The 19,505-nt window shown below is 40.1% G+C and overlaps 1 protein-coding gene across 3 annotated transcripts in view; it reads left to right on the plus strand.

Moving 5' to 3' along the window:
• Positions 1 to 18,800, plus strand: part of Rexo5 (RNA exonuclease 5) — a 64,913-nt gene extending 46,113 nt beyond the window's left edge. For all 3 annotated transcript variants that reach the window (XM_070082983.1, XM_070082982.1, XM_070082984.1), the window contains 2 exons: positions 12,652 to 12,834; positions 18,405 to 18,800. In XM_070082983.1, the coding sequence (XP_069939084.1) occupies positions 12,652 to 12,834; positions 18,405 to 18,617 (396 nt within the window). In that variant the 3' untranslated portion in view covers positions 18,618 to 18,800. The remainder of the gene's footprint in view (positions 1 to 12,651; positions 12,835 to 18,404) is intronic.
• The last annotated feature ends 705 nt before the right edge of the window (positions 18,801 to 19,505 follow it).

Below are 19,505 nucleotides of genomic sequence, written 5' to 3' on the forward strand. Positions count from 1 at the left end.
GCCATTTTGCTGTGTTGTTGAGTGCAGCCAATCAACATTTGAAATAACAAAAGTAGTGTCATCGGCAAATACAGGTGGAATAGTAGAGGGCCCAAGACACTACCTTGTGGAACCCCTATATTGATCGATTGGATTGCTGAAGAACGGTAATTAAAGGTCACATATTAATGACCATTTATAACAGAGTGCCTGCACTCTGAAGGAGGGAGGGGGTATATTTGCAGCTTCGAACTGTAGTACTTATGCCCCTGGCAAGACGGTGATGTAATGAGTGATGGTGAAAGTGTTTATTCTATTTTTGGGGCCATCCTGCCTTGGCTGGAAATAGCTGGTGTGTTAAAAAAAAAAAAAATATTAGTGTCTGTCACTGAAGTAAGATTTCATGTCTGAGAGAACATGTCTTATTCCATGTTTCAATTTAAGCAGGCCTATTGGATATTCATTATTTTCAAGAGAGGAGTAGATTGAGCCGAGTAATTTTTATTATTCATTATTGGTGCTTTGTCCTGGCCTGAAGCGAAACTGACCCAGATTAAGGACATTGAGTTTGAGTATGGAGTCATATTTATTTATATTATAGGTAGTAAGATGTAGGTAGTAGGTTGGTAGACAGCAACCGCCCAGGGAGGTACTACCGTCCTGCCAAGTGAGTGTAAAACGAAAGCCTGTAATTGTTTTACATGAACTTGCACACGAAAATCACTCACTACGAAAGCAAAAGACTTGGCAGACGATGCAACATCCCCCCAATGAAAAGCAGGGGTGTCACTAGCACGTTAAGAGACCATACAATAAGTGTCAGGGGCCCGAGACTGTTCAAGGGCCTCCCAGCATACATAAGGGGGATTACCAACAGACCCCTGGCAGTCTTCAAGCTGGCACTGGACAAGCACCTAAAGTCGGTTCCTGACCAGCCGGGCTGTGGCTCGTACGTTGGTTTGTGTGCAGCCAGCAGCAACAGCCTGGTTGATCAGGCTCTGATCCACCAGGAGGCCTGGTCACAGACCGGGCCACGGGGGCGTTGACCCCCGGAACTCTCTCCAGGTAAACTCCAGATGGTAGGATTGCTGGTGTCTTTTGTCTGTCTCATAAATATGCAAAATTACAGGTATGTCTTGCCACTTCTACTTACACTTAGGTCACACTACACATACGTGTACAAGCATATATATACACACCACTCTGGGTTTTCTTCTATTTTCTTTCTAATTCTTGTTCTTGTTTATTTCCTCTTATCTCCATGGGGAAGTGGAACAGAATTCTTCCTCTGTAAGCCATGCGTGTCGTAAGAGGCGACTAAAATGCCGGGAGCAAGGGGCTAGTAACCCCTTCTCCTGTATATATTACTAAATATGAAAGGAGAAACTTCAGTTTTTTCTTTTGGGCCACCCTATCTCGGTGGGATATGGCTGGTATGTTGAAAGAAAAGAAAAGGTAGTAAGATGGTAGACAGCAACTGCCCAGGGAGGTACTACCGTCCTGCCAAGTGAGTGTAAAACGAAAGCCTGTAATTGTTTTACGTGATGGTAGGATTGCTGGTGTCCTTTTTTCCATCTCATAAACATGCAAGATTTCAGGTACGTCTTGCTACTTCTACTTACTCTTAGGTCACACTACACATACATGTACAAGCACATATATACACACCCCTCTGGGTTTTCTTCTATTTTCTTTCTAGTTCTGTTCTTGTTTATTTCCTCTTATCTCCATGGGGAAGTGGAACAGAATTCTTCCTCTGTAAGCCATGCGTGTTGTAAGAGGCGACTAAAATGCCGGGAGCAAGGGGCTAGTAACCCCTTCTCCTGTATAAATTACTAAATTTGAAAAGAGAAACTTTTGTTTTTCTTTTTGGGCCACCCTGCCTTGGTGGGATACGGCCGGTTTGTTAAAAAAAAAAAAAAAGATTGCTGGTGTCATGAACATGCAAGATTTCAGGTACGTCTTGCTAATTCTACCGACATTTAGGTCACACTAAACATGCATGTACAAGCATATATGTATATATACACACCCCTCTGGGTTTTCTTCCACATTTCCTTAATAGTTCTTGTTCTTGTTTGTTTCCTCGTATCTCCATGGGGAAGTGGAATAGAATTCTTCCTCCATAAGCCATGTGTGTCACAAGAGGCGACTAAAATGCAGGGAGTAAGGGGCTAGTAACCCCTTTTGCTATGTAAATTACTAAATTTGAAATGAGAAACTTTCGTTTTTCTTTTTAGGCCACCCTGCCTCGGTGGGATATGATTAGTTTGTTGAAAGAAGAAGATTTATTTGTATATTACTTTTTCAAAGATTTTAGACGGTTTAAAGGGAAGTTTAAAATTGGCCTGTAAATACTGACTTGTTGGGTCACCACTTTTGTAGGCTTCTATAACACTATGGTAGTTTAAATATGTTCAGGAAATTTTTGGCTTCATTTAATTTATTGAAGAAAGCTGTACTAATTGGTGATAACACATGAGAAGCTTTCTTGAATATCAGTGGTGTTATACATGCTTTGAAGGGATTCAGGATAACCAGTTAGTCGGACTTGAGTCCTGAAGGTGGAAAGTACAGTGGCCACACTCTGAAGGTGTTTGGGATATTTGCTCTTTGGAGGAACACCTGAACAATCATATCTGCACACCTCTGGCAAGATAGCAATAGTGCGAATGCTGGTGACAGTGTTTCATTTTTGGATGGGAGACGACCTATATGTCAACAGAAACAGCCTTTGTTTCTGGCTATATTTTACAGCGACATAATTATAAAGATAACCTCAGTTGAAGTAGTTGAGGATAAGTACAGCGAGCTTAGATGGTCAACAGTGAAATGAACTCCATCTTGGGAGTGAGAGTTTGGGATTTTAATGATTTAAATTGTTCCAGTGGTCGAAAAGTATTTTTTTTTACCACCGTCTTCTGCCAAAGTAGGGCAACTCAAAAAAGAAGAAGAGCTTTCACCATTACTCAGTCCATCACTATCTTGCCAGAGGCATGCTGACTTTACAGTTCAGATTTCCCTGCAAACTGCAAACCAGTCATCCTTCAGAGTGCAAGCACTGTACTTCCCACCTCCAGAACTCCATTCATTTAATTTATTTACCATCTCCAAATCTTGGAGGGGAGGTTTAATAGGTTTGGTTAGAATTATTTCTTCAGAGTTGGTGAACTTACTAGTGCCCATTATCTGAGAAAGTATCTTCCACTTCCTTTTAATATCATCTTTAATAAAGCTGAATTTGTTGACTTATATTCTGATTAGTCGTCACTAATTTTTATACAATTCGACTGCACTGTTTTATTCAACCATTGACTTGCATGTAGCAGTTTCATTAGTTTTTGAGTCAATCAGAGGTTTATTAAGACACTGAATCATCATCATCATCTTTCAACCAACCGGCCATATCCTACCGAGGCAGGGTGGCCCAAAAAGAAAAACATAAGTTTCTCTTTTTAACTTTAGTAATGTATGCTCTGCATACAAGGGGCTTTGGCATGCTGCACTTTAAAAATTGTATTCCTTGTACTTCTCTGTATCATGTTCAAATTAAATAAATAAATAAATAAATACTGATTGTACAGCAATGCATGCAACCATATGACCTGTTTTTGTAATACTCATTTGTGCTTGTTATCTGTTTACAATAATGTTTTACCACTGAATACTTCATTACTTAGTTAATCTTAAGTTAAGTTTTAAGCCTGCCTGTAATGATATGCATTCAAGTGGCTTTGGCATGCTGCATTTAACTGTATTCTTTTGTACTTCTCTGTATCATGTTCAAATAAATAAATAAATAAATAAATACAGGAGAAGGGGTTACTATCCCCTTGCTCCTGGCATTTAAGTTACCTCTTATGACATGCATGGCTTACAGAGGAAGAATTCTGTTCCTCTTCCCCATGGAGATACGAGGAAATAAACATGAACAAGAACTAAAAGATAACCCAGAGAGAGAGAGAGGTAGGTAGGTAGGTAGATAGGTGTGTGTGTGTGTGTGTGTACTCACCTATATGTGGTTGCAGGGGTCGAGTCGTAGCTCCTAGCCCCGCCTCTTCACTGGTCGATACTAATTCACTCTCTCCCTGCTCCATGATATTTGTCATATCAAAATGGTATACAATACTGACAGGTTGGTAGGTAAGACACATAGGCAACAGTTAGACAACTTTATTCCGAAACGTTTCGCCTACACAGTAGGCTTCTTCAGTCGAATACAGAAAGTAGGCAGGAACAGTAGAGATGTGAAGACGATGTAATCAGTCCATCACCCTTGAAGTCGTAGAATTTGAGGTTGTCAGTTCCTCAGCCTGGAGCAGTTCAGTTCCATAGTCAGGAACTATCTGAAGATCAAGCGACAGTGCAGAGACTTAAATACTGTCGGAAGGAGAGGTGCAGAGTAGTGGTAGTAGTAGTGAGAATGTAGCCACTGAGAGATCATGTCCCTCTCAAATCCAACAATTCTCACTGGAAGGTTGTCCAAGGTGTTTTCTGTACCAAGATGCCATGTGTTGCAGTGTCTGATAAGATGAACATCAAAATGGTATACAATACCGACAGGTTGGTAGGTAAGACACATAGGCAACAGTTAGGCAACTATGAAACTGAACTTCTCCAGGCTGAGGGACTGACAACCTCAAATTCTATGACTTCAAGGGTGATGGACTGATTACATCATCTTCACATCTCTACTGTTCCTGCCTACTTTCTGTATTTGACTGAAGAAGCCTACTGTGTAGGCGAAACGTTTCGGAATAAAGTTGCCTAACTGTTGCCTATGTGTCTTACCTACCAACCATATTTGTCATACCTCTTCTTAAAGCTATTTATGGAACTTGCTTCCACTACTTCACTCTCCAGATTATTCCAGTTCCTGACAACTCTAAGACTAAAGAAATACTTCCTAACATTCCTATGACTCATCTGGGTTTTCAGTTTCTAATTGTGTCCCCGTGTTTTTGTATCCCATCTCTGAAACATTTGATCTTTGTCCACGTTGTCAATGCCTCTTAGTATTTTATACATTGTTATCATGTCCCCTCTATCCCTCCTATCCTCTAGTGTCATCAGGTTGAGTTCCCTTAACCTCTCCTCATAAGACATACCCCTCAGTTCCAGGACTAATCGTGTTGCAAATTTTTGCACTTTCTCCAATTTCTTGACGTGTTTGACTAAGTGAGGGTTCCATACTGGTGCTGCATATTCCAGTATAGGCCTTATGTACACTGTGTACAATGTCGTGAATGACTCCTTACTCAGATGTCTAAATGCCAATCTCAGGTTTGCCAATCTCTCATATGCTGCAGCAGTTATTTGATTGATGTGTGCCTCAGGGGACATGTTCGTTATGATGCTTACCCCAAGATCCTTTTCTTTAACTGACGTTTGCAGCTGTTGGTTTCCCAACCTGTACTCCGTCTGCGGTCTTCTGTGTCCTTCCCCAATCTTCATGACTTTACACTTACTGGGGTTAAACTCCAGGAGCCATTTGTCGGACCATACTTGTAGTTTGTCCAGATCCCCTTGTAATCTTAACTGATCCTCTCCCACTTGTATTCTCCTCATCAGTTTCACATCATCAGCAAACAGTGACACTTCTGAATCTATTCCTTCCACCATGTCATTCACGTATACAAGAAACAGCACCGGGCCTAGGACTGACCCTTGTGGAACCCCACTCGACACATTCGCCCACTCCAACACTTCAGCACATACCAACACACATTGTTTCCTTCCTGTCAGGTATTCCCTGATCCGTTGCAGTACTTTCCCCTTTATTCCTGCCTGCTCCTCTAATTTTTGCACCAGTCTCTTGTGTGGTACCGTGTCAAAAGCCTTCTTGCAATTTAAGAAGATGCAATCTACCCATCCCTCTCTCTCATGTCTTACTTCTGTTACCTTATCGTAGAACTCAAGTAAATTTGTGACACAGGATTTCCCATCTCTGAAGCCATGCTGACTGTCATGTATGAGCCCAATCTTTTCAATGTATTCCACTACTTTTCTCCTGATAATCTTTTCCATGACTTTACATACTATACAAGTCAGTGACACTGGTCTGTAGTTTAATGCTACCTGTCTGTCCCCTTTCTTAAAAATTGGAACTACATGTGCTGTCTTCCACGCCTCAGGCAACTGCCCTGTTTCGATAGATTTACTGAAGATTGCTGCTAATGGCACACACAGTTCCTCTGCTCCCTCTCTCAGTATCTATGGAGATATGTTATCTGGACCCACCGCCTTTGAGGTATCGAGTTCGTCTAGCAGTTTCTTCACCTCTACCTTGGTTATGTGTATTGTGTCCAGCACCTGCTGGTGCACCCTACCTCCACAGTTTGCTGGAAGCATTCCTGACTATTGTGAATACTTCTCTAAATCTTTTGTTTAGTTCATCACATGCTTCTTGGTCACTCTTCGTGAGCTCCCCTCCTTCTTTCCTCAGCCTGATTACCTGGTCCTTGACTGTTGTTTTTCTCCTAATGTGACTGTATAACAACTTTGGTTCAGATTTGGCTTTTGATGCTATGTCGTTCTCGTATTGCCTCTGGGCCTCTCTCCTTATCCTTGCATATTCGTTTCAGGTTCTTCTGCTCATCTCCTTGTTTACTTGAGTCCTTTGCCTTCTATACCTTTTCCATGCTCTCACACACTTGGCTTTGGCCTCTTTACACCTCCAATTAAACAATGGGCTCACTATGGTCTTACCATTTTTTCTGTTGCCCTTTGGTATGAACCTTTCCTCTGCCTCCCTGCACTTAGTGGTTACTATTTCCATCATTTCATTTAATGTCTTTCCATCTAGTTCTCTTTCCCACTGCACTTCATGCAGGAAACTTCTCATTCCTATGTAGTCCCCTTTTTTGAAGTTTGATTTCTCTCTTTGTTCTCGTGCTACTGCATTCTCCACTGTTAACTCAACAAGATATTCAAAACTCAGGACATCATGATCACTAGCGCCAAGGGGTCTTTCGTGGGTGATATTCCTTATGTCTGAACTATTCAAGGTGAATATGAGATCCAGCCTTGCTGCAACATCCTCTCCTCTCTCTCTGGTTGTATCCCTAATATGTTGATGCATGAAGTTCTCCAATACAGTCTCCAACATCTTAGCCCTCCATGTTTCTGGTCCCCCATGTGGCTCTAGGTTTTCCCAGTCAATCTCTTTGTGATTGAAATCCCCCATTATAAGCAATTTTGTCCCACCCATATGAGCCCTCCTGGCCACTTCAGCTAGTGTATCCACCATTGCCTTATTGCACACATCATACTCTTCTCTTGTTCTCCTGCTGTTAAGTAGTGGGTTATACATCACTGCTATCATCACCTTTGGACCACCAGTCTGGAGTGTTCCTACAATGATGTTGTCTGTTTCCCTTCTTTCCATTCCTCCCATCTCCTCAAAACTACTGTTTTTTTTATGAGCAATGCTACTCCTCCCCCTCCTCTGTTCTCTCTGTCTTTCCTCATAATCTGATATCCAGGTGGAAAAATTGCATCTGTTATCATCCCTGTAAGTTTTGTCTTTGTTAGTGCTATAATGTCAGGTGATGCATCAATGATGCATTCTTGCCACTCTTCACTCTTATTTGTTATTCCATCTGCATTGGTGGACCATACCTTTAGCTTCCTTTCCATTACTGTATTTTGGGAGATGGAAGAGGAAGGTGCAGGATGGGAGGGTGGGAGGCAGGGCACAATATTATGGGAGGCTGCTGTGACTGTGGAATTAGTGCTTAGGGGGGTGGTGGCTATGGAGTGAGGTTCGTTTCTGTTTACTGTGTTTGGTTGATATGTGGTGACAGGGGTTGAGAGGTTTCTGTAAGCATTTGTGTTTGATGTTCCCCCAAAGGCTGAGTTTTCCTGTCTGTCATTGCCTGTCCTGTCTCTCTTTCCTTCCACTGGTTCTGTCTTGCTCTCACTTTCAGTTGTTCCCTTTCCTTCCGTGTTCTGTCTCGATTGAGGAACACGTTTTGATAATCTGGAGAGTCCTTTAACAGTGGTTTCTGTTGTAGTATCCTGTTCCGTACCACATCTGTCTTGAATGTCACTCTGATTGGTAAATTTTTTTCCCTTGAATACCCCCCCCCCCAAGTCTGTGAAAATTTTCTACCTGAGACATGTCCCTCTCTCCTGTTATTGCAATGATGTTCTTAATCTCTGTTTTCTCCCAATGCTTTCTTTCATCATAGGTCTGCCCTTCAGCCTCCTGAAGCCCATGAATAATTATTGATCTCTCCCTCTCCTCTTCCCATTTCTTTTCTCTCTGTATCTCTGGATCTGATTTAAGCATCTTTGCTGTTTCCCTAATCATCTCCCAGACACCATGATGGCCTGATATTACTTCTGCAAAAGACTGCTTTGATCCATCCCCTCCTTCAGTCCCCTCGCTGCCTGCTGATGTTCCCATTTCAGTCATCTTGCTCCTTTCGGACCTCATCTTTAGATCCTGCTTCAGCACATCCATTTCTTTCTCCAGTCTCTGTATCTTTGCCTCAGCTACTACAGCTCGTGATTCCCACTTCTTGCTCTCTGCAGATATTTGCTCTAACATGTTATTGCAAAGCTCGTTTAACCTTTTCTCCCATTGTTGTTCCATTTTGTTCTTGAGCCGTTCTACCCATTCTTCCTTTTCCGACCAGCCATCATCGGTTCCCTTGCCTTTACGTCCTCTCTTTTGAGAGCCCATTTTGTTTTTATCCTGTTGGGATGTTCTAGCTGCTTCAGCTTATCGTTAAAATGTGTGTGTGTGGTGGGGGGATTTATGAGCTAATGTGTTTGGTTAGGTTAGGTTTGTGTGTGTGTGTGCGTGTGTGTGTGTGTGTGTGTGTGTGTGTGTGTGTGTGTGTGTGTGTGTGTGTGTGTGTGTGTGTGTGTGTGTATGTATGTGTGTGTGTATGTGTGTTTGTGTGGGTGTGTATGCGTGTATGTGTGGGCGTGTATGTGTGTGTGTGTGTTTGTGTGGGTGTGTATGCATGCATGTAGGTGTGTGTGTGTGTGTGTGTGTGTGTGTGTGTGTGTCTGTCTGTCTGTCTGTCTGTCTGTGTGTGTCTGTGTCTGTCTGCGTCGCATCTTACAACACGCATGGCTTACGGAAGAAGAATTCTGTTCCACTTATCCATGGAGATATTGGAAATAAACAAGAACTAGAAAGAAAATGGAAGAAAACCCAGATGGGTGTGTATATATATGCTTGTACATGTTTGTGTAGTGTGACCTAAGTGTAAGTAGAAGTAGCTAGACATACTTGAAATCTTGCATGTGTAAGAGACAGAAAAAAGGACACCAGCAATCCTACCATCATATAAAACAATCACAGTCTTTCGTTTTACACTCACTTGGCAGGACGGTAGTACCTTCCTGGGCAGTTGCTGTCTACCAGCCTACTACCTAGATATAAATATACGTACGTATATATATATATTTTTTTTTAACAAGTCGGCTGTCTCCCACCGAGGCAGGTTGACCCAAAAAGAAAGAAAATCCCCAAAAAGACAATACTTTCAATCATTCAACACTTTCACCTCACTCACATATAATCACTGCTTTTGCAGAGGTGCTCAGAATACAACAATTTAGAAGTATATACGTATAAAGATACACAACATATCTCTCCAAACTGCCAATATCCCAAACCCCTCTTTTAAAGTGCAGGCATTGTACTTCCCATTTCCAGCTAGATAAAAATAACCAGTTTCCCTGAATCCCTTCACTAAATATTACCATGCTCACACTCCAACAGCTAATCAGGTCCCAAAAACCATTCATCTCCATTCACTCCTATCTAACATGCTCACGCACGCTTGCTGGAAGCCCAAGCCCATTACCCACAAAACTTCCTTTATCCCCTGTCTCCAACCCTTTCGAGGACGACCCCTACCCCGCCTTCCTTCCCCTATAGATTTATACGCTTTCCATGTCATTCTACTTTGATCCATTCTCTCTAAATGACCAGACCACCTCAACAATCCCTCTTCAGCCCTCTGACTAATACTTTTATTAACTCCACATCTCCTAATTTCCACACTCCAAATTTTCTGCATAATATTTACACCACACATTGCCCTTACACAGGGCATATCCACTGCCTCCAACCGTTTCCTCGCTGCTGCATTTACAACCCAAGCTTCACACCCATATAAGAGTGTTGGTACCACTATACTTTCATATATATCTTTCTTTCAACACACCGGCCGTATCCCACCGAGGCAAGGTGGCCCAAAACGAAAAACGAAAGTTTCTCCTTTTACATTTAGTAATACAGTGGACCCCCGCTTAACGATCACCTCCCAATGCGACCAATTATGTAAGTGCGTTTGTACGTGTATGTTTGGGGGTCTGAAATGGACTAATCTACTTCACAATATTCCTTATGGGAACAGATTTGGTCAGTACTGCCACCTGAACATACTTCTGGAATGAAAAAAATATTGTTAACCGGGGGTCCACTGTATATACAGGAGAAGGGGTTACTAGCCCCTTGCTCCTGGCATTTTAGTCACCTCTTACAACATGCATGGCTTACAGAGGAAGAATTCTGTTCCACTTCCCCATGGAGGTAAGAGGAAATAAACAAGAACAAGAACTAGTAAGAAAATAGAAGAAAACCCAGAGGGGTGTGTATATACTATATGCTTGTACATGTATGTGTAGTGTGACCTAAGTGTAAGTAGAAGTAGCAAGACGTACCTGAAAACTTGCATGTTCATGAGACAGAAAAAAGGACACCAGCAATCCTACCATCATGTAAAACAATTACAGGCTTTCGTTTTACACTCACTTGAGTGTCTCAAGTGAGTGTCTCATGAACATGCAAGGTTTCAGGTATGTCTTGCTACTTCTACTTACACTTAGGTCACACTACACATACATGTACAAGCATATTATATACATACATACCCCTCTAGGTTTTCTTCTATTTTCTTTCTAGTTCTGTTCTTGTTTATTTCCTCTTATCTCCATGGGGAAGTGGAACAGAATTCTTCCTCCGTAAGCCATGCGTGTCGTAACAGGCGACTAAAATGCCGGGAGCAAGGGGCTAGTAACCCCTTCTCCTGTATATATTACTAAATATAAGAGGAGAAACTTAAATTTTTTCTTTTGGGCAACCCCGCCTCGGTGGGATACAGCCAGTGTGTTGAAAGAAAGAAAAGATATATATACAGTGGACCCCCGGTTTACGATCAGCTCCCAATGCGACCAAATATGTAAGTGCATTTATGTAAGTGAGTTTGTATGTGTATGTTTGGGGATCTGAAATGGACTAATCTAATTCACAATATTCCTTATGGGAACAAATTCGGTCAGTACTGGCACCTGAACATACTTCTGGAATGAAATAATATCGTAAACCGGGGGTCCACTGTATATATATACATGTATATATATACATATATATATACACACACACACACACACACACACACACACACACACACACACACACACACACACACACACACACACACACACACACACACACACACACACACACACACTCACACACACACTCTGGTATTTGTGAACGACATGACGGAAGGAATAGACTCTGAGGTGTCCCTGTTTGCAGATGACGTGAAGTTGATGAGAAGAATTCACTCGATCGAAGACCAGGCAGAACTACAAAGGGATCTGGACAGGCTGCAGACCTGGTCCAGCAATTGGCTCCTTGAGTTCAATCCCACCAAGTGCAAAGTCATGAAGATTGGGGAAGGGCAAAGAAGGCCGCAGACGGAGTACAGTCTAGGGGGTCAGAGACTACAAACCTCACTCAAGGAAAAAGATCTTGGAGTGAGTGTAACACCAAGCACATCTCCTGAAGCGCACATCAATCAAATAACTGCTGCAGCATATGGGCGCCTAGCAAACCTCAGAACAGCATTCCAACATCTTAATAAGGAATCGTTCAGGATCCTGTATACCGTGTATGTTAGGCCCATATTGGAGTATGCGGCACCAGTTTGGAACCCACACCTAGCCAAGCATGTAAAGAAACTAGAGAAAGTGCAAAGGTTTGCAACAAAACTAGTCCCAGAGCTAAGAGGTATGTCCTACGAGGAGAGGTTAAGGGATATCAACCTGACGACACTGGAGGACAGGAGAGATAGGGGGGACATGATAACGACATACAAAATACTGAGAGGAATTGACAAGGTGGACAAAGACAGGATGTTCCAGAGATTGGACACAGTAACAAGGGGACACAGTTGGAAGTTGAAGACACAGATGAATCACAGGGATGTTAGGAAGTATTTCTTCAGCCACAGAGTAGTCAGCAAGTGGAATAGTTTGGGAAGCGATGTAGTGGAGGCAGGATCCATACATAGCTTTAAGCAGAAGTATGATAAAGCTCACGGTTCAGAGAGAGTGACCTAGTAGCGATCAGTGAAGAGGCGGGGCCAGGAGCTATGACTCGACCCCCGTAACCTCAACTAGGTGAGTACAACTAGGTGAGTACACACACACCCCCCTCACCGAGGAAGCAAACTGCCATCTAGGAATGGCTATGGTTTGTTGTGTTTATCAGCACCTCAGGTACTGCTATAGTTTACCTTTATGCTTTACTTGCTGTACAGCTGGTAAATAGTAAGAATGCACTTATTTTCAATTTCCTTCTTCTCTGAAGCACCAAACTGCTGTGCTTAATGCCATGGCATTTTTTTTTCCCTCCAGTCTGCAGACTCTTTGGACATGGCAATGCTGACAACCCCCACCTGTATGGAGAGCTATGACAAAATACTTTCCTTCATTGAAGAAAAGATTTCTTATAAAGAAGTTCTTCCTGACAACAAGCAACTGTCTGTGAGGGTTTCTCAAATCTGCAAACAGAAGAAGCTGACTTATGTTCACATGAAGGTTAGTCATGGAAAATTTTGTATAATAATAATACAGCTAACCCTCTACTTTCGCCAGCTTCGAACACTTGTAAATGCCCAGCTACCCAATATTTTACCAAGTTTTCATGTGTTTTATGATTGTTCGTTATTCAATAGGTTAAGGAAGCAGTACAGGAGGGCCCCACTTATACGGCGGGTTAGGTTCCAGGCTACCGCCGTAAAGCGGAAACCGCCGTTAAGTGGAACACCCTTTTTTTCCACTTACAAATGCATACAAACACTAGATAACAAGTTTACACTAACATATATTATGTTAGCAATAGAACCAGGCATCAAAAAAACAATAAAAAAGTACAATACACACATAGTGCACTCATTACTTACCTTAAAATATTTAGTCTTAATCTAGGGTGAGACAAGTAGTATTTATTGTAAGAAATCAAGTGTGGTATGTATGGTAGTCAGCCAGGCTACCAAACCAGGCCACCCCACCCACACATACTATTCTATGATATTTAAGCATCCCAGAGCGATAAAATGTATATACAGTTCACTCATTACTTACCTTAAAATATAGGGTGAGATGAGTAGTATTTATTGTAAAAAATCAAGTGTGGTATGTATGGTAGTCAGCCAGGCTACCATACCAGAGAGAAAGAATGAGTGCATGAGAGAGGACAGGCGCAGAGTTATGTAAACAAACCAGGCGAAGGTAAGTTTTGTAAACAGTGTACACGTCTGGTTTGTGTACAAGTTACATATTGTACAGGTTGTCTCTACATTGATACGGTAGAATAAATAAAGAAGAACACTCCCATTCTCATGTAACATCATTTTGAGAAGAAATGATGCTCTGAGTGAAGGCAATGGAAGTAAGTCACTCTTGACTTTTTTGGGTTATCCTAGGTTCTCTACACATATGTTGTTATGTATTTATGTTATGTATCGTGTTTATTATATAATTTTGAAAAAAATATCACGGATGGATTAATGAAAATGTGTATATTAACGTAATATACAACATTTAATGATACACCGAGCTCAGACAGCGTAAACAAACAAACTGAACAGGTTGTGGACGATCACTCGGTCAGGCGAAATAGACGGTATTAATACGTGTCCAGTTTTAGTTCATTCATGTACATTTGTAAGAGTTTGTGGAACTTTCACCTTATAATATTTTTATTATTATTATAATAATTAAATCACGAAACAAATACTCTTACACTGTGTACAAGTTAGTACAGAATTATCGCTATAAAGTGAAGGCATACGAAAGGAATATTTTTTCTACAGTTATCCCTAGTAACAGGTGACGGGCTAGAGAAAACGTAATTCTTCCGACACTTCTACAAACCGTTTGGTAAACATCTCATATATATTTATATAAATTTTTATACTGTGGGTGCATGTATCATGTTTGTGTGTTACATAATGTGTTTCTTATATAATTTTGAAAAAAATATCATAGATAGAATAAGGGAAATGTCTATATTAACGTAATATGCGACATTAATGTGCCCAAGAGATTATTATTATTATTATTATTATTATTATTATTATTATTATTATTATTATTGCATCAAGAGTAGAGAGACTTAGTGATTTTAATGTGTACCTACATGCCAGCACAGTGTGTAAGTTTATTTAGGTACAGGTGTACACAAGTTTAATTATCAAGTACAGTACATATAAAATATACAATAACTTTAAAACACTTGAAATTTTGGAAAGTTTCCAGACATAATAAGGAGATGTGCTCAGGGAGAATGTAAACAAACTCGGTGGGCAGCTGTGACCGTATTAGAAAGACAGGTGGGGGGAGCCGTATAGCGAGTTTTGGTCATAATTTGAAATGTCCGTATTAGCAGAACGCCGTAAAGCAAACCGCCGTAAAGCGGGGCCCTGCTGTATTGTTAGGCTAAGTAAATGCTATTATTATATTTCTCTGCAATATATTTGCGCATCAAAACATTTGCGAATGCTACAGTACAGTATTATTATACACCTACCATCCGACTTACGACCGAGCTTGGTTCCGACCAACTGGTCGTAAGTCAAAATGGACGTAAGTCGACCCTTACTACTGAATATCACCATCACATTTTTGTAATGACTTTATTTTATTGTTTTATTCTGGTATTTCATTATTTTACATTACTTTTTACGCTGTTAGTACTGTGTTTTATACTGTAAGGTTTAGAATAAACACTTTGTACATCACAAACAGTTGTGTATTTCCCAGAAATTTGGCATACAAAACGCCATTGTAAATCGAGTGGTCATATGTCGAGCAGGTCGTAAGTTGGATGGTAGGTGTATTTCCCTACATCATATTTGCGCACCAAACATTCGCAGATTTTCAAGATTCGCAAGGTTCTTGACCCCCTAACCCTCGCGAATGTGGAGGGCCTCATGTAATATGATCAAGTTTAGTGCTATACCCAAAAGGGTCATACAGTACTTTGGGTTATAACAACCATATTCAAAATGATTAATATTATACCTTGCTCATTCAGTGCATTTTAATTTGTTGGATAGTAGACTTGCTGATCTTGGCTGTATATATAATTACAGTAATATCTTGATAACTCATACTGCTTTGGATACTCCTACATTCCTTAGCAATTTGAAAAAAAAATATTAAAAGTATATATTAATAAAAATTATAGTACAGTGGTACCTTGACTTACGAGTTTAATTCGTTCCGTGACCGAGCTCATGACTCGATTTGCTTGTATATCAAATCAATTTTCCTCATTGAAATTAATTGAAATACCATTAATCCATTCCAACCCCCAAAAAACCACCCCAGTTTTTTGTTACAGGATTTTAAATAAGAAATATTGTATAAAACATAATAAAAGAGAAAGTAAAGAAATAATCTGGTTTTATAAAGTGTATTTACCCTGGAGATCAGACATTTGCTTACGTCGCCAGAATTCCCGAGTCTCGCGGGGCAGGAGGAAATACACCTACCATCTGACTTACGACCGAGTTCGGTTCCGAGAAACCGGTCGTAAGTCGAAATGGACGTAAGCCGAACTTTACTACTGAATATCAACATCACATTTTTGTAATGACTTTATTGTTTTATTTTGGTATTTCATGTTTTACTTTACTTTACTTTTTATGCTGTTAGTACTGTATTTTATACTGTAAGGTTTAGGATAAACAGTGTACAACACAAATAGTTGTTTATTTCCCAGAAATTTGGCATAAAAAACACTGTCGTAAGTCGAGCGGTCGTAAGTCGAGCAGGTCGTAAGTCAGATGGTAGGTGTACTTCAATATAACGCTAATATCAACTCTAAGGCTTTTTTATCTATCAGAATTGATCAGATGTGACATAATAAACACTATAGGTAACATAGAACATGATATATCCTCTAGAATGAATAAAATAGGCCATAATATGGCGAGTGTCCAGGACCAGTCCAAGCATATACAGTGGACCCTCGAATTTAGTCGTGCCTTTTCTGTATGCAAAACTATTTTTATTATCAATAAAATGTATTTTTTGTTAAAATTTCCCATAGGAAATAGTGTAAATCCAATTAAACCATTCCAGACACCCAAAAATATTAACAAAAAATACATTTTATAGATAAAAATAGTTTTGCATACAGAAAAGGCATGACTAAATTCGAGGGTCCACAGTAAAATCATTTCTGGTCCTTCCTGTAACATGTTCTTTGGTCCTGTGTAAGCAAAAACTGATTTTTTGAGAGGCTAACTGCACTAGATCACGGGAGGCCAGCCCACGTTTCCGGTGAATATCTTGGAAGTAAGTTATTGACTTGTTTCATGAAGCCCACCATTTATTATTGAAGTAAATGCAATAATAATGACAGGAATCATAAAAATACATGTAAATGATTGTTCTACAATTGACTTGTGGAATATTGGAAATATTCCAAATATTTTGGGATTTGTGTGGGAGTAAAGGGCAAAATATTTTTGCAGATGTCAAAAACTTAGCAACTTTTTTTTTTTTGTAGAATAACTAAAGATAATTACATGATTACCTCCAGTGAGAACATTGCATTAGCATTGTTTTATAAGTACCAAGTCTCAAAACCACCTTTCGTTGTGCCATTTAGGCCAGGGTTCTTACCAAATGTCATTTTCAGTAAATGTTTTTTTTTTTTCAAAACCACCTTTCGTTGTGCCATTTAGGCCAGGGTTCTTACCAAATGTCATTTTCAGTAAATATTTTTTTTTTTCATTTGTTTTTTGGCAAAATAACTGCTCGCTTGTAACTCAGAAAACTCGTAAGTCAAGGTACCACTGTACTCTTATTTCTCAGGTTTACTATTCCTGAAGTTGACAGCACATGTCAGCCATAGCTCTACTATTTTCATTGTTACTTTTGTGCTTTTTGCTTTTATAATGGTATTCCAAGTTGAGTAATGTGTGTGTGCTGCTGGTCCAAAGAGAAAGCACATTAACCATTATACATTAAGTAAAAAATTCTTCTGGTACTAGAAAAGCATCATTCAGTGCAAAAGATGACTTTTTTTTCATGTTGGTATTTCAGCGATATACAAAATTAGTAAAGAATTTGAACAGATTTTTACATTATTATTATTATTTGTAGTAGTAGTGAGGAACAAAAGGGCACAATACCATAACTGGAACAATACACAAACAACCAGCACACAGGAGAGAGAAGCTTACTAAGAGTCTTTCCAGCCACTTTATACAACATACTCTTTGTTAGGTCCATTTTGGAGTAAACAGCATCAGTATGGAGCCCACACCTGAAGAAGCATGTTATGAAACTAGAAGTGCAAAAGTACACAGCAAGAGTTGTTCCTGAATTAAAGGGCATGAGCTATGAGGAGATGCTAATGGAATTGAATCTAATGACATTAAAAATAGAAGACATAGGGAAGATATGATAACATACAAAATACTCAGGGGAATTGTTAGGATAGACTAGCACAGGCTGTTTGAGAGGCAAGAACTGGGATCTCGGACAACACTGAAAGGTAAAGACACATATAAGCCACAAGGATGCCAGGAAGCATTTCTTCAGTCTCAAGGTGGTCGGAAAGTGGTATGATCTTGTTGAAGAAGTGGTGGAGGCAGGCTCCATATATAGCTTTAAGAGCAGGTATGCTAAGTCCCACAAGGCAAGTAGGTAGTGAATCTGGCAAGCGGCAAGTTGAGAGGTGGAGCTGGGAGCTAAGACTTGACACCTGCAGCCACATGTAGGCAAGTACTACCACACTCTCCCATCTCACTCTCACCACTAGCACTTCCATAACCTCTACTACTACTGTTAATTCTACCACCACCACCATTCTTCCCCCCCCCCCTCCCCCATCCCCTCCAGTCTGACTTCTGGCCTTACATGCCTTTTCTCTCCTTAGTTGTGACTTGGCTGTGGTTCAGTACAGACCAGAACATCATCATAAAGTTCCTCTCCTAAGTATGGGTTATTTGTGAAAGAAGGTCATTCAGATGTGTAGCAGTTATATAAATTTTAATTTATGCTCATTCCCAGTTCTATTAACCATTTTATGTTTTATTTATCTAATGATATATCACTAATCAGAATGCTTCCCTTTATTATTTTTCCAGATGGATACAAGGTTAGACAAGTGCAACACCCCAGAGAGCCGTCAACACCAGTTCACAAAGCTAGACAAGCAGTTGCTAAGAATTTATGAAAGCGCTGCTGCCAAGGCCTTGATAATTTATATTTTCACTGGTTCATCTCTTAGTGTGCCATCTGACCAACGTTGTAATGGGTTATTCATGTATGCCATCAAGGCTCTGCCTTGTAAAAGGTAGCCAACATTCATTCTTAAACTCTGAGTAGGAAAACAGATCTTCCAAATTTCTTCAAGAGTTACCTCTCAGCTATGTACTTGAAAGTTTTCAATTAAGGCATTAAAATTGTCAAAGGATTTTTGTGCACTGTAAGTGTTCCTACTTTTACATACAAAGTAATAAATATAACTTCAGAAAAGTTAAGAGTTTTTCATTCAATCTTTCAGTGGGCAATAGAAAATAATGATGTTCAGTGATGACAAATTCCAGTTGTTCAGATAGGAAAAGAATGAAGAATTCAAAAGGGGCACTGTATTTAAAACTGGAGGAGCACCTGTTCAAGACATGAGGGATATCAGAGATAGAAAAGAGAGCATATTTACTGCCTGCATAGAGCCAGTAGAGTATTTAAACTGTCAGGAATACCTCAGAACTGGGGCTGTACTCTGGAGTAAAAGAGAGAAAGAGATATATCTGATGGTATATAGGTAGTAGGTTGGTAGACAGCAACCACCCAGGGAGGTACTACCGTCCTGCCAAGTGAATGTAAAACAAAAGCCTGTAATTGTTTTACATGATGGTAGGATTGCTGGTGTTTTTTTTGTTTTTTTTGTCTGTCTCATAAATATGCAAGATTACAGTTATGTCTTGCTACTTTTACTTACACTTAGGTCACACTACACATACATGTACAAGTTTATTTATACACACTCATCTTAACCCCTTTTCCTGTAAAGATTACTGAAAAGAATAAGAAGAAGAAAATTGTCAAAGTGGGAAGTCTGAATGTGCATGGTTGTTGTGCAAATGATAAGAAAGAGATGATTGTGGATGTTATGAATGAGAAGAAGCTGGATGTCCTGGCTTTAAGTGAAACAAAGCTGAAGGGGGTGGGAGAGTTTCAGTGGA

This window comes from Cherax quadricarinatus, chromosome 8 (genome assembly GCF_038502225.1).
Source record: "Cherax quadricarinatus isolate ZL_2023a chromosome 8, ASM3850222v1, whole genome shotgun sequence".
Lineage (NCBI taxonomy): Eukaryota > Metazoa > Arthropoda > Malacostraca > Decapoda > Parastacidae > Cherax > Cherax quadricarinatus.